The sequence below is a fragment of the Parambassis ranga genome, chromosome 9, assembly GCF_900634625.1.
Source record: "Parambassis ranga chromosome 9, fParRan2.1, whole genome shotgun sequence".
Taxonomy (NCBI): Eukaryota; Metazoa; Chordata; class Actinopteri; family Ambassidae; genus Parambassis; species Parambassis ranga.
Window position 1 is genome coordinate 6520679 of NC_041030.1, and position 14711 is coordinate 6535389.

The following is a 14711-nucleotide window of genomic DNA, read 5'->3' on the forward strand; positions in this document are numbered from 1 at the left end:
TAAGTATATTTAAAGTATTTAAGCACAGATTATTTTCCTATTATTCGTTTTTCAGTTTAATATTGAATTGAAAAGCAGGTTTTGACCGAAATATGTGTGCTGTAGATAAAAAAAAATGTTTCTGTCCCACAAACTATCATCCAGTGATCCTGCTGTGTCTGGTCAGGTGTACACCCTCAGACATGTTGATCTCCTCCGTAGGGGTCTCCTGATGAAATATGCAGGGGCTTCTTGTATGTCTCCTCGGCCCAACATGTTACCTCGTCCGGGCCCGAGATGCAACCTGGGTGACAAACAGTCGGATTCTTGTTGCATCTCTCTTTTTTTCCTGGAGAATTTTAGCCCAGAGCCTGAGGTCACGCATACATTTATTATTTCATAACTCACCACCATGAGGTGTCCGTTCTTGGCTTTATATACCATGGGCTCCTGTCCGGTGGTAAAGTCCACTGCACTCTCTTTCCCTGCCTGGATTTCAATCTTGATACTGAGATTTAATGCAAACACAAATGTTTTCACTGAATGTACATATAAACCTGCTTAAAACAAAACAAAACAAAAAACCAACTCACCTGCCCTGAACCACTTTGATTGCATTTTGTTTGTTAGCAATGACACTGAGTTTGGTCAGAAACTCATACAGGTAGTCACACTGTATCACCAGATCTCCCTGGTTAAAACACAATCAGATGTCTGATCATATTTACACTGTGAATAAAATCCGGGTACCTGCTACATGCTACATTTACCTTTTGTTTAGGGTCCTCACATGTTATGTGGAATACAATGATGCTATCGCTCAGGTTGCTGACTGAAATCCCTGTAATGAGCCAAATAACACACATATTTAGTTCAATAAAAAAACCTGGCAAGCTGAAGGTTGAAACAACTGGTGTAACCTTTGAGGGAGGTGTACAGCACTCTCTGTTTGATCTTGGCTTCTTCCAGCACATAGGCAGCTGTCTGGGTGAGGATGAGCTGTCGGGGCCTTGGTTTGCAGCCGTTTCTGTCATATTTAATCACTGGAACGCTGTACTGCAGAAGCACAGAATGCAGAAGAGGGAGCTGACTAATGCTGAGTGGCCCTAGATTATACAATACAATGGCATAGTATTACCTTAATGTGCTCATTGCGAATCATCTGGAGAACCCTCGCATTTATGTCCTGTTCGTCTGGAGATGTTCAGTGATGTGATGAGTTTTAAAAACAAAAACAAATGACACTGCCACGGCTAGATGTCTGTACTTACTGATTCTGGTGTTTTCAAAAGGTTGAGCAACACTCTGTGGATAACTGTCCTTTTTACCCTTGAAGATGGAGCTGGTGATGAGCTTAAGTTGTAACTAAAAGGACAAAAAGTATTTCATAGCAACAAAAAGGGTGACTGGATTGTATAAAATGTGATATCTTACCTGAGCCTTTCTCTGCGGTGTGATTCCTCTGACATATTTCCGCACCATAAGACGGTAGTGAATCTTCCGCAGCATCTCTGATGTCTAAACATCATGCACAGTCAAAATTAAAGTACTATTCATTCCTTTATGCACTTTACTTGAGTAAGTTAATGTACCTCTTTCAGCACATGCGGTGGACTTTGCCAAGTGGTTTTATCTAAAACAGTCTTTGGCAGATTGTCTTTGAGTCTGTTCAGGTAGTTTTGTCTCACAAAGGCCAGGTACTCTGAGTTATCAGTGCATTTCGCTTGCCCTCTGGTCATGTAGCCTTTGATGAATCTGAAACAGGTTGTAAAATACTGCATCAGCTGGAATGGAACAAGTAACGGTAATGTGTGTCTGCCATCTTTTTTCTTACTGCTTGATGACTTTGACAGCCCAGGCTCTCCTTTCTTTCTCCTTCCTGGCCTGCACTCCTCTCCAACAAGTTTCAATCTTTGTAGCTGACGTTGTGACATATTTACAACAGAGTTTGTTTCATTCTTCACACAAACACCACACATTTATGGTATTTACCTGCTTCTTTCTGTTTCCTGAACTCTCCTTTTGCTTTGTATCCTTTGTATTTGGCCTGGAGTCGAGTTGCTGCAAATCAAGAGTGCAGCATTGAATCAATGCACTGCTATGATAGCTGAACGTGTTTGTTTTCCACTCACCCAGTTCATGTTTGCATTTCTCATAAGCATCTTCTGTGGCATAAAGTGTCCTCGGATGACGGATGAATATTTTGGTTCTACAAAACATTTTTTTTTTGTTATTCCTGGTTTGTGCATTTGCTCAGATGAGATAGACAGCTGTCCTCACCGTCCCATTTTGTACTCATGTGGCAGGTAGCCCAGATGTTGAACCAGGATTTCCACTCCATCAGCAGGCTCTCCTCTCCAGTGTGGCCAGGTGGCTGGGCACAGTGGCTTATATCTGTAAGACCCAATATTAATAATCAAACATTCCTTCTTCATTTTTTATACATCATGAGGTTTAACATACCCAGAGGTACTGTTCATACCTCTTTAAGAAGATCTCATATTTGCGTCTGTAAGCAAAACCAGCTCGTCTGACTCTGAGGTGCTCCATCAGGCCCAGGTACTTCACTTGGTGCCTGATCAGCGCTTCATCAAACTGACCTGTGTGACAGAGGATCATTTAGTCCTATTCAAAAATCTCCACATTAACATTGACCTTATTTTACTAAATGTACCTGACTGCTTGGACTCATTAGATTTCAGACAGCGTATGTACCACGCCTCTTTAGCCACAAGGATCTCTGTCAGCTTCAGCAGGCTGCTCTTAAACTGGGTCGCCACCTACAGACACAACACGAGGGGGTCATAATCCCCAACAGCTCATCTGTCAGGTACACATGGCTCAAAGATGACACAGTCAGACTGCCTCTGACAAGAAAAAATGAGATTTCGATAGAAGGATGTAAAGGGTTAAAACATGGGAGAACTTACTGTTTCTGGCCTCTTCCTGCTGTCTGGGTCCATGGTGGAGAAACACTCTCTGACTATGGCATTCTTTGAGTGACACATCAGCTAAAATACACACACACACACACACACATTTATTACACAGCTAATCATGTATTTCAAACATTAGGTTTGAAGCTGCAGCCTTACATCTTTAATGTTTCTGTACAGCAGGTCATTATTTTTGTCCAGGAAACCTACAAAAACACAGAAAACATTTACAGTCATGAAGCTGTCAGCTAAAAAAAAATAGGTTTAGATGTTAATGAGTATAACATGGTCTGAGACGGTGTTTCCTTTTACCCACAACACAGTAGGTGACCTCCCCGGCATAATGCAAGAGACGGAAATCTCCCCTCTCCAGAGTCTTACGTGTCATTTTGTCAGCCAGTTTGTGTCTGCAGTCAAAGAGGTGGAGAGAGACAGAGGGGTGAAGAGTGAGAGGCTTTACAGCAGAGTCCTAATCCTCTGTCTCTATCGGCTCACTGTCGACTCACTCACAGCACACCAGAATATAGATAAAAGCTCTGAACTGCAAAGATGGACAGCATATTTATTTGACTGCTTAATTGCAAAATGCCTGATTCAAAATCATCAAAAAAAGCAAATTAAATTAAGCTCCACCTCTCTAATTGTGGAATATTTTTCACTCACGTGACAAAATGTGGGTGATTTCCCATTTTTTCCTCCAGCCTCTCCAGGAATGTGAGATCTGTGGCATCTCCTGGCCTGAGACACTCCTCGTCCTGCAGGATAATCAGTGAATAATGTGCATTTTTTAATAAATGTCTGCCCTGTCCAGGCACATACCAGTATAGATATGATTCCTCTGTGTCTCTCCTCAATCAGGTCACAGATGATCTTGTTGTTGAAGAACTGTACTGGCTCCCACTAAACAAACACATTATGAAACAAATTAAACTAAATTGACTGCAAATAAATAGTATTAATTTATTGCTTCTTTGGGTTACCTCAATATTCTCTGCTTCATACTCTTCCTGTTCAGCTTTGAGTGTCAGCTGGATGAAGAGCTGCTGCAGCTTCTCATTGCAGTAATTTATACAGAACTGCTCAAAACTGAGGAGAAAGGTCAAAAACACAGCAACTCAACATTCAACCATGTAGGCCAAAAATACAGTACTGTAAAGTATATGATAATACCACCCACCTGTTCACATAGAAGACCTCAAATCCATAGATGTCCAAAAGTCCTATGATCATCTTGCGTGAAGGGTCCTGTCAGAGGAAAACACAAAAAACTGTGGCAAAGATGTGATCACAAGAAGGGGGCCCAGAGTTGAAACCTCTGAAAAAGTATGAAATAATCATCATCATCATCATCAACAACAACATCATTTGCTAAATTCTAAATTGTGTTTTTCTAACTAGCTACACAAACATCTCTCATACGTACACGTTAGCAGAGCCAGCACAAAGCGTGCTCTCCTGTCATTTGGAGAACTTGGGGTACAGCATCTTTCCGAGGGCCAGGGATTGGGCCATAGTTTGCTAAGACCTTTTATCGCCCTCATCCTCACCTTGTTCTCCATGGATTCATTGATCTTGTTGACCAGCCAGGTAAAGGTCTGCCCATAGATGGCTTTGGCCAGGGCATCTCTGGCATAGATGGCATGATCAATGGTGAACGGGCTGAGGACCTTTAACAATATAATGATTATGTTGTAAACATGAGAATCACAATGCATTATGATGAATACATCTCAAAGACGCTTTAACATGAGTAAACCTGATCCTTTTTGGCTTCAAGCTTCCTGAATGTTAGTCCCTCCTGGAGAGTGTGGGCATCCACACCAAGCAGCTTAAAATAATATATATAATATATATTAAAATAATAAAGAAACTTTGGAGAGTGGATTCCAAAACATGCGGAGTATCTGAGTTATCTGTCAGTTCTTACGTTTGACACCCAGCGCAGCTCGGCATTGTTGTTGCTCAGGAGTACATGGCCTTTACTGTCACACTCAAACTGAATGTTCCCCAAGTGGAGAACACTCGCAACAATCCCAAAGAGGTGCTGCACAGAACCATAATATCAACACACTGGTGAATCTTCAAGATAAGGAGTATAAATCAGGACATCTGGGTTAGCATCCAACTTACATTAGTGTCAATTTCATCGAATTCAATGACTTGCAGTGCATTTTTGACCGTTTTCCAGTCATTGTTGTCATTAATGGAAGACACAATGGCACACTCCCCCTGTGTGGAAATAATAGACACAGAAACAAGCAGTCAGAGTGGAGCTTTTTCTTATAGATTTCATTTATAACTAAGAGTTCCACATACTTGAGTTAGATATGTGTAATGCTGGCAGTCTCTCTCTAAACCCAGCTGGTGCAGCAAGTCATCCGATGCTCCCACCACTAGCTGATAGAAGATGTGGAAGTTTCTCTCCCCGTGATTCTGGTGCACAACCCTCGACTTCTCCAGCAGGTAGTTCAGGATATGACCTCCAACAGCATCCCCCTATGGGCACCATGATCCTAAAGACAGCAGCTCTACAACTTGCTGAAAAAACATATACAGCCTCGGCTCCAGTGGCTAGATTTAAAAATGTTTGGGATAAAGTATGTCCTTTATGTTAAAGTACTTCTTTTAGTTCCTTTCAGGCTGTAATTCATGTATAAACTGAACAATTAATCGCTTCATAATGTTGATTTATATTCATAACATATGCATATATATATATATAGGCTTATGTGTGATACATACAACAACAAAGAGGAGATATGTATCTGCCACCCAGTCTCCACAATAAAAAGTTGCCGTTAAACATTTTTAAACATTACTGCAGACATATACAGCCTCAACATTTCTGAGACTGAATATGGATCCATGGCATTGACACAAAAATGTTAAAAGCTAGTCAAAGCACAGGGACAGCTTACAGTGTTGATACATTTATATTTGACATGTTTGACAATGTATGTGTATGATGTGTGTGTTTTAGCTCAGAAATGTTGCGCAAACCTTTAATAGCAACATCTTAGTGTGGGCACTGGGTTGATCCTTACCTCACTGTTAAACTGAATGTCCATATACTTCCCAAACCGACTCGAGTTGTCATTTTTTAATGTTTTGGCATTTCCGAAAGCCTGGAGGAAAACAAAATTTAAAATGGCTCCTATTAACATGCCTGTTTGGCAGTTTTGGTATGTTGTTACTCATATATAATGTTAAGTAACCATGAGACCTCTAGGACAGGGTTGGACATGAGCATTTTGTCTCTGACGGTGTTTAGGAGAGTGGTGCTGGGACAGCTGACAGCGTAATACTGCAGAATCTTTTTGGAGGCCTCCGTCTTCCCGGCTCCGCTCTCTCCTGAGATGAGGATGAAGTGATTGTTGAACTCTGTCAGCATGGTGTGGTAGGCATTATCTGCCAGGGCGTAGCTGCAGGGATGCAAAGGAATAATGGTCAAACCTTTGATAAATGCACATACTTACACTTAAACATAAACAATTTACATACAGATTATAGACTCACATGTGCGGTGGAAGCTCAAAAAAGTTGACACCCATGTAGATATCCATCTGTTTCTTATTGTAGATGTCCAGCTCTTTGTAGGGATTGACCGACACTAACAATGTGCCAATGTAAGTCTGAAAGAAAGGGTTTATCGTAAACATACACATGCATTTGTTGGCAGCAGAAGCAGGGTCCTTTGTCAGACTCACATAGATGAGATCATTGCTGAAGCGCTTCTTTAGGTTGCTGAGAAAAGCTGCATCGGTGGTTTCATCCAGAAGGACAAAGTCCTGGATTCCCACCCGATCCCTGGCAGTCAGGGCCCCCTCCATGTCCAGCTGAATCTGTGCAACAAGTGGCATTAAGCATTAAATACACAGACAGAGAACACTTTATAAAATGTAATGTTTGGGCATTACCAACATATTTATTAACCACATTAGTTAAAAACTTTAGAAATGTGTGTATTTAGATTAGATTATTCCCCAAGTTTAGAGGAAGCAAACATGGGCCAGAATAACATTCACAACATTACTATTGAAAACATTCAGTTGTGTATTTTGACAACTGCAGCTGGACAAATGAATGTTTGAATAAATGTCTCCATGGGTGAGAACAGCACTGAAAAAAAGCACCAGAAAAAGCACAAACATGGTGCATGTTAGTTCTATTGAAATGAGGGTCCAGAGGTCCTATATGTCTTTGAAGCAAAGGTCTGTGATTGTGTAGATGAACAGACAGAGAAGATAATGATCTCTACACAGAGCACAGGGACCTTGGCCGGCAGCCCATAGTTCCCTTGAGCTGACGCACCAACCAAACACAACACACTGTGCAAATGGACTTGGGGAGCCCAAAACAGCGGCACATTTAAGAAGCATAGTGGGAAAAATTCCACCAATCTGTTTTGCATTCGCAGCACCGACACTCAGACCAAAGGTTTTCACAGCTTTTGTTGGTTTTGTATTTTTTTCTCTCTCCTTTGGAAGCAGAAGTCCTTTGATTCTCAACTCTCTCTGTAAAAACATTAAAAAAGATAATCCATTGGATCTAATTGACACAAAGCCCTTCTCCTCCCCTTCTCCCCCTGCCTCTATCCTCCGCCTATGGGCCCTCATTTCTTCTGAGAAAGGCCAAGTGTTTTTGTCCTGTAAATACCACGGAGCAGAGACAAAAAAGACGTCTTTAAAATGCAGTCTACAATCCATTACACATATTCCCCCTGCATATCCATTCAGTAATTATTCATTAGAAAACATTTAACGTCACAGTGAATTTCACACTAGGCAGTCGAAACACAATAGAGGAGATTTGGCCTATTTTGGGGTGAGGAGTTGGGGAGGGGTTAGCTGTACAGAGGAAGGGTGAAGGCGAAGGAGGGGAGGGGGAGGTGGGGTACGAGGGGTAGCAGTATTTGTCTGATCTGAGAACCTCTGAAACGGGGCCGTCTTGAGACAACAGGACAGACTAAATAGTGCAGTAACGGTCTGTGCCCCGCTGCTTGCTGTGACACTCATTTAGTGTGCTTTAGTGTGCCCTGAGGGCAAACAATAGAGGCTTGTTCTTCGCAATCCTGTGCTGTAATTTGGACTTCATTACTTTGCTCATACGGGGCCCCATGGCAGGACAGAGGAGGCTAGTCAGATGAGAGTGTTTTTTTTTTTTTTTTTCCACCTGTCAGCCCCGCACCCTCAAAACGCTCTCACCCCTTTCCTCAACAATACCCCTCACCCCGTGTCCCCACCAATAACCCTCACCCGACCCCCTTCCCACACCCTCCTCCCTCCCAACCACCCACTTTAAGCCAATGAGACAGGTGAACAATATCATTGAAGGAAGCCTTTTTTGGACGTCAGAATCAATCTGGCGATGTGATGGTCGTGGTGCTGCTGTGGGGTATCTGTGACACCCCCTTCCTTCATGGGAACAAACTTCTCTCAGGGCAGCACAAGCAGACAATGTGCTGGGACAGCGTGACTTAGGGATCTGCCATACAGCATTACAAGTAAAAACATGAACAGATAAGCTCCTGTCAGGAGAAGGACGAATGAATTGAGTGGTGATAATAGTGCTAATGTTTTGGGGTTTGCTGTTGTCCATTCAGGCTTCCTTTGGTGTCCTGCAGGTATTTCTTTTTAAGAAAGCTGTCTGCAGCCGGCAGCAGTGTTTTTTTATGTGCAAGAAAAAGGCTGAACACTGAAAGGGCGTTCTCAGTCGAAGAGGACAAGAGAGTCAGAGTTCTCCTTGTGCACGTGCTATTCGCAGTCTTATATGTCTAACAAACCAAATGTGCCACATGTAGATTGTATTTCTAGTTATAATTAAACAATAGACTGCACAATCTGATGCACAGCGGAAAGAATGATTATGTAATGAATCCTCAAAGCCACTGTCAGATCAGGTGGATTGCATCGCTACCTCACAGCACAACCAATTGTATTTTAATTAAGAGATGGTCCCTCATCTTGGTCTAGAGTGTCAGTGTTGCCTGAGACTGAGTGACCTCATCTGTGAGAGAAGTAGAAGGAGGAGGGAGGGAGGGAGCAGCTGCTAAGACAAAGCAATTTACCAACTTGGAGGAAAGTTTATCTCCCCATTAAAGAGGATTCTGCCTGATTATTTGGTACTTAATACAGGGTTAATTAATAAGCTGTGGTCTGTGGTCTAAGACGATAAGCTGTTCAGCTCTTGTTAAATGCACCAACACTTTAGCTGTTTGATTGATTGTGTCATAACTTTTGAGTCAACATCTTTCAGTTGTGGATAATTATTGTAGCTTAGCACTGTCTGAGAAAAGTGTTCATATTAAAAGATTTAATGAAGGAGCACCCTCTCCTGGTGGTGCCATCATGCCCCTGTGGAGCTTCTTAGGCAGGTGTCTGCACAGAGACCTGCCTGACCCAGAATGTATTGACTTTTTACATAATATTTCGTTGAGCTGCATGTACTTGTAACTAAATGAATTTTCACCCATTATTTCATATGTTTTTGAAAGTTTAAAACATTTCCACTACATGGAGCTAGAGTTGGTTAGCTTAGCACAGATTGCAGACAGTAGACGATGACGACAATGAATAATTACAAAATCTGCCTATCAGCTGCAAAACAGTAAAAATCCCTCTGATTAACACTTTGTGTGTTAAATTTATAAAAAGAAAAATGAAGTTTAAAATTTTTCACAGTTGCCAGGCAACAGGTGCAGACTGCCAGAAGTCACAGCACTCAGCCCAAGTAATATCCATCCATCCATCCATTTTCTGAACCTGCTTTGTCCTGTACTTCAGGGTCATGGTGGAGCTGGAGCCTATCCCAGCTGTCAATGGGCGAGAGGTGGGGTACACCCTGGGCAGGTCACCAGTCTGTCGCAGGGCTAACATGGTAACAACCATTCACTCTCACACTTCTCATACTTTTATTTAATGGAGATGCTTATGGAGAGTCATCTATCACCCCTTGTTTCTTTTCTCTGTGCTAAGCTAGGCTAACTGGCGGCTAGCTTCACATATATGAGCGGCATCAATTTTGTCATCTCTTAATGCTTACAACAAAGATATCAGTTTTTCTGAGATGAAGATCCATCATCTTAACTCACAGACAATGGGAGGAGAAATACATCTTACGGAGGAGTAGAGCAGTAAATTCACTATGAACTCTTGTATAGCAAACTCAAAGAGAGCACATGACAAACCTGCATTTTTGAAGTTGTGTAATTCTGTTGTCAGATGCAGAATCTCAGTGAGGCTCCACACTGAAACAACGTCCTTCTCTCCACAGAAGTTAGAGAGAAATGCTGGGTCCTCCTGTGTCTGCTTGCATCGAGCCAGTGATCCTCTGGTTTTCTTGACAATATTCTACAGTGCAAGCAGAAAAAAACACATTTCTGTCTTTTCTGTTATGCTTAGTGGCTCATTGATGCAGTCTGCTGTGGTAGTGCAATGCTGGTGATGCTGCAGGGAAGTCAGTGTATGCTCCTCCACATCATCCTCACCCAGGCTCAGGGCACTGAAGGCCGAGTGCTTAATCATTCATGTCGTTGGAGGTGGAGGGACAGAGAGATCTTATGTGCTTACCTGGGTATCTACTGCTCTGCTGAGTGTAACATAACAATACAGAAACAAGATCCAAACCACACCAATCCAACCATCCCCCCTTTCCCCTCTCCTCCATCTCTGTCTCTCCTTCTCTTCTTATACCTCTGAGCTCCATTACATCACTACAACAGCAAAATAAAGCCCCCAGTCTTATTCTTCCTGCTGGCACGATCCACGAGCTCTGGTTACTGATCTTTGATTAGGTGGGTAAATTACAGACCAATCACCAACTGCTTTATTACTCAGTATAACAATGTTGGCTAACAGAGAAGCATTGTTTTGATCTGCAGCCTGAGCTACCATGCTTAATAAAACATTACTTCTGTAACCAGGCTGATGTCCAAATGCAATTAATCAAATGTTTTGCCTCAGTGAGAATGATTATCAACACTGTTAACTAAATGTCCTGAGAGCATTCAGAAGGGGGCATGAATGAGAGCGTAAATGTCATGAAAAGAGTGACCACAGAGGTATCACCCACCTGCCAATAAACCTTCAATTGACTATAGATCTTATAGCAGATCTATGAATATAAGATAAAGGAAAACAAAATATAAACTTCCCAATGGCTCTTGTTAAAAAGTCATTTTATTTCTACTGATTTATCATAGGATATACTATCTCTAGATCTCAGTGCAGTATAGTTTATTACATCAAGCTGGATTCATTAAAAAGACATGAATGGAAATCCTGTTAAATGGAGTTTGGATTTGGTACAAGAATTCTAATACATTGTTTACACTCTTTTGTCCTGAGGAATGCCCACACCTTAAAGCAATTTGTGCTAAAAGACTGGGTGGGAGTATCAATGTGTTTACCTGTGTAGCCTGGTAACCACTGTTAGAAAACACACTCCCTCCAAGGTAACACAGGTGTCCTTTTTCTCTGCTCCGGTGGCCTAAATGTGAGGAAAAAGCTCAGATTTCATCTAATTTATGAATTGATTAATGTCTGGAAAGCTTTCAGTCAATTGGCTATAATGGCTGACCAGTAGTGTGTTCAACATATTGAATTATTCACTCTCCACTCCAGAAAAGTTGTCAAGGTTACCTCTGCCATCGCCCCACCTCTCCCCGGCTCAGCGGCCCGGCAATGCTTGTCCAATCTTAACAAGCTTTGTGCTACCCACTGGGCTCTGATTCAGCACGAGACCCGGCAAATCCAATTACACAGGAGTCAGAGAGGTTGATTTTCCCATTATAGATTCCATGCTGAGAATGAGAACTGATGATAACACTCACATCACACCACTACTGCCCCCTCTCTCTCTTCTCTCCGTATTATTTTGTGTCCATTTCACTGTTCCCCTCCCTTTATTTCTCTCTCTCTTCCTATCTAATTCCTCTTTTCCCAAAGACCTCTTTCTTCCCCCTGTCCCTTTTTCTTTGGATCTCTCCTTCTTTCATAGTCCATTATTCTAATTTTTCAGAGCAGCGTAACGAAGGCTGGGCCCCGTCATCATTTCTCCAAGTGCTGGGACAGAGAGGTTACTTCATACTCCACATCGGACACTTCTTAACTTAGAAGTAATTTCTGTACATAAAGAGCAAGAAGAACGAAAAACATTGAGCTATCTCTGTTGATGATATGATTTCACATTCTGTCCTATTTTAAGGTAGTGTGTCTTTAATAATCAGACTGCATCACTCTTGATTTACAAAGCATGTGATCACACCAAGAATGAAACATTTTTGGTCTCTGTAAGTTCACTGCAATGACTGAATGCAAAGTAACCCAGACAGCTTGACTTAGGGGTGTCTGACCATGTGCCGGCTGTGCAGAAAAACTGAATGAAAGCTCTTTTGGAGATGCTCTACTACACTCAATGCCAAAAGAAAAAAAAGAGAACTTTTGCTCCATCGATACCTTTGAGGGCGGTGAAAAGGCCTGACCTCGCCCTCGGACCAAAGGGCTTTGCTGGTGACACAGGTCACTCAGAGGTCCACAGGTCAAAGCAGTCGGGATAGGGTCTGCTGTGATCCTTGAGGACAAAAGGTTTGGAAAGTCCAGCAGCCTGTCAGGGGCATTTGTAATGGACCAACATTTATGTCAGTGCATAAAACATCCACTGCAGGTTTTCCATTGTTCAGTTCAACACAAACAGACGGAACAGAAGTGAAAAGTCAGAGTGGTGGATTCAGATCCATCATTATTGTAGAATATAAACATTTCATTTAAATTATCATACAAATTATAGAGAAGAATTGTCCTTTTGACTGTTCACAGGGGCCGTTACAGCATGTGGTCATGTTTTAGTAAACATATGATGATGTATTTGTATAGACATGAACTGATGAAGTCTCAATGTGTAAAGTACAGCTGGTATTGAAACATCATTCACTTTGGTGAAGTTGCCTAGAAACACTTAAAGGAAAATGCTCCAATGCATATTATTCTTGGTATGAAAACACTTAAATTCAGACATCCACAATATTGTTTTTGTTCTTCCCATGAAAAAAAATGAATTTGCCACCTGATAGTAACAGATTCTTCTGTGTATAGTGGACATGAAATGAACACAATACAGTGATGTAAGATTGTCCTAACTAATTAATGCAGGTATCACCTTCATCTGTGAAAGTGTAACTACACCTGAACCTGTTGTAAGTCGTCTCTAACTCTGTGACCTTTGACAGGGCAACCTGAGGCCTGACAGTCTGGACACTCTGCTCCTTCCAGGTTGAGGCTTCAGTGGGAAAACAAAGTCCCTGGCAGGACACTGATTCTGCTCCCTGGCTAAGTACGACTGACAGCCGCTTCCTCTGTGTGGCCAGAGGGTCACTCTGGGTGACATGCTGTTCTTGGGGGGACACTCTGTCTCTGCCTGCAGAGGCGATTAGAGGGGTGAGCTGACCTCATTCTCAGAGGGGTTGATGTGTTTTGAGTAAACACTTGGTGCAAGACAAAAACACAGGCTACAAACACAGGCCAGCCCTCGGGCGCTGATCCCATTGTTTCCCCATTACTCCTGAACAGGCATGAGAGAGGAGAGCCGTCACTCTGTGTTCCTGAGCTGCAGGGAGTCCTCGTGCTCTAAGTGGCACTGCATCACACACAGCCAGGTCATGCCCTCAGAGGTGCCTTAGTTACCTATTCTCATGTTTAAATGTTATGGAATAGCATCTCCAAGGCATGCTGTTATAGGTTAGTGGTCATTTCTGCTTGTATTTGACTGTATTATGCAAAGGACCATATATTTGAACATCTGGATCTTTGCAGACGTTTGAATATTTGAAATAAATTACCTAATGGCCTTTAAAGCTAATGTGTAAAGTGACAAGTGAAATGTAAACAAATTGTGCTATAGCCATAGACTTGGCCCCATCGGTGTAAAATATGGCCCCTGATTAGGAAAAACGTTAGATCTGCCACTGGCTGAATGCCACAGCTGATGGGTGTTCCAAACAAACAAAGATAGACAATCACCAACTCTGCTGGCAAGTGGACATGGCAACATGGTAATTTACAGAGGTCTTAGAGTGACTTCCTGAAGATCAGGTCTCAAACAGGTTCAAACACTAAACACATGGTCATGTTTTCTCAGCTCTATGACAACACAAGTCATTTAAAATCTACCAGGAATCACACTAAACTGCAAATTTGCTATTTTCTGCATTGCTATTAAATGGCATTATTTAGTGAAAAGATGCATTATCATCTGTTTTCTTTGCGGGTCCACTTGCCATTGAGAATCTCAGAGTCATACGGTGTCCAAAACAAACAAACAAACAACCAAACAAAGCTAATTTATCAACTGGAACAGCAGGAAAATGCAGCCTAAAATGATTAATTAGTCAAATTAAAACAAACAAGACGTTGGTGGGTTGTCCTTTCATTAAGCTGTTAATATCCCTGCTGTAGTAAGGTGTTTCTGTTATTTTGTCCACCTGCTGCAGGATTTCTGCTCACAAGCATTACATTAAAGGACCATCATCATCACCACCACCATCATCATCATCATCAGTGTCCCTCTCCTTGTTTCCAGATCAGAACCCCGCGGGCTTTAGGACCTAAAGGACCCGCTCCCTGAGGACGGTCTTGTTTTTGTCCGTTACGTTCATGCATGTAATCATTGATTGTGCCTATTGTGACGGGCCGATTTACCATCTGTAGGGTCCCATGGGGCTGATACTGCTGCCACTGCAGGCTCCCTGCAGACCGTAAGGAATTCCCCACTAATTTCCGGCCGCAGTTTAATCACAAACTG

The 14711-nt window shown here is 42.2% G+C and overlaps 1 protein-coding gene across 1 annotated transcript; it reads right to left on the minus strand.

Annotated features, from left to right (window-relative positions):
* Positions 1–256: 256 nt before the first annotated feature.
* Positions 257–6751, minus strand: myo1ha (myosin IHa). The gene is made up of 31 exons (XM_028413321.1): positions 6623–6751; positions 6432–6547; positions 6139–6337; positions 5960–6040; positions 5232–5411; positions 5046–5144; positions 4843–4959; positions 4672–4743; positions 4463–4582; positions 4093–4160; positions 3896–4001; positions 3735–3815; positions 3579–3670; positions 3228–3322; positions 3075–3121; positions 2910–2990; positions 2654–2759; positions 2462–2579; positions 2260–2373; positions 2112–2188; positions 1972–2040; positions 1814–1898; positions 1572–1734; positions 1414–1497; positions 1251–1344; positions 1118–1173; positions 900–1035; positions 750–820; positions 573–670; positions 388–487; positions 257–283 (listed from the first exon to the last, which is right to left on the minus strand). The coding sequence occupies exons 1-31, from the start codon at positions 6743–6745 to the stop codon at positions 257–259; spliced, it is 3075 nt and encodes a 1024-aa protein (XP_028269122.1). The 5' UTR covers positions 6746–6751.
* Between the last annotated feature and the right edge of the window lie 7960 nt (positions 6752–14711).

Excerpts from the sequence above, each read along its gene's own strand:
- myo1ha (XM_028413321.1), bottom strand. The coding sequence starts at position 6,745 with ATGGAGGGGGCCCTGACTGCCAGGGATCGGGTGGGAATCCAGGACTTT. Across the intron at positions 2,041-2,111 it reads GAAATGCAAACATGAACTGG|CAACTCGACTCCAGGCCAAA; the intron begins GTGAGTGGAAAA and ends CTTGATTTGCAG. Across the intron at positions 1,036-1,117 it reads TTCGCAATGAGCACATTAAG|TACAGCGTTCCAGTGATTAA; the intron begins GTAATACTATGC and ends GTGCTTCTGCAG.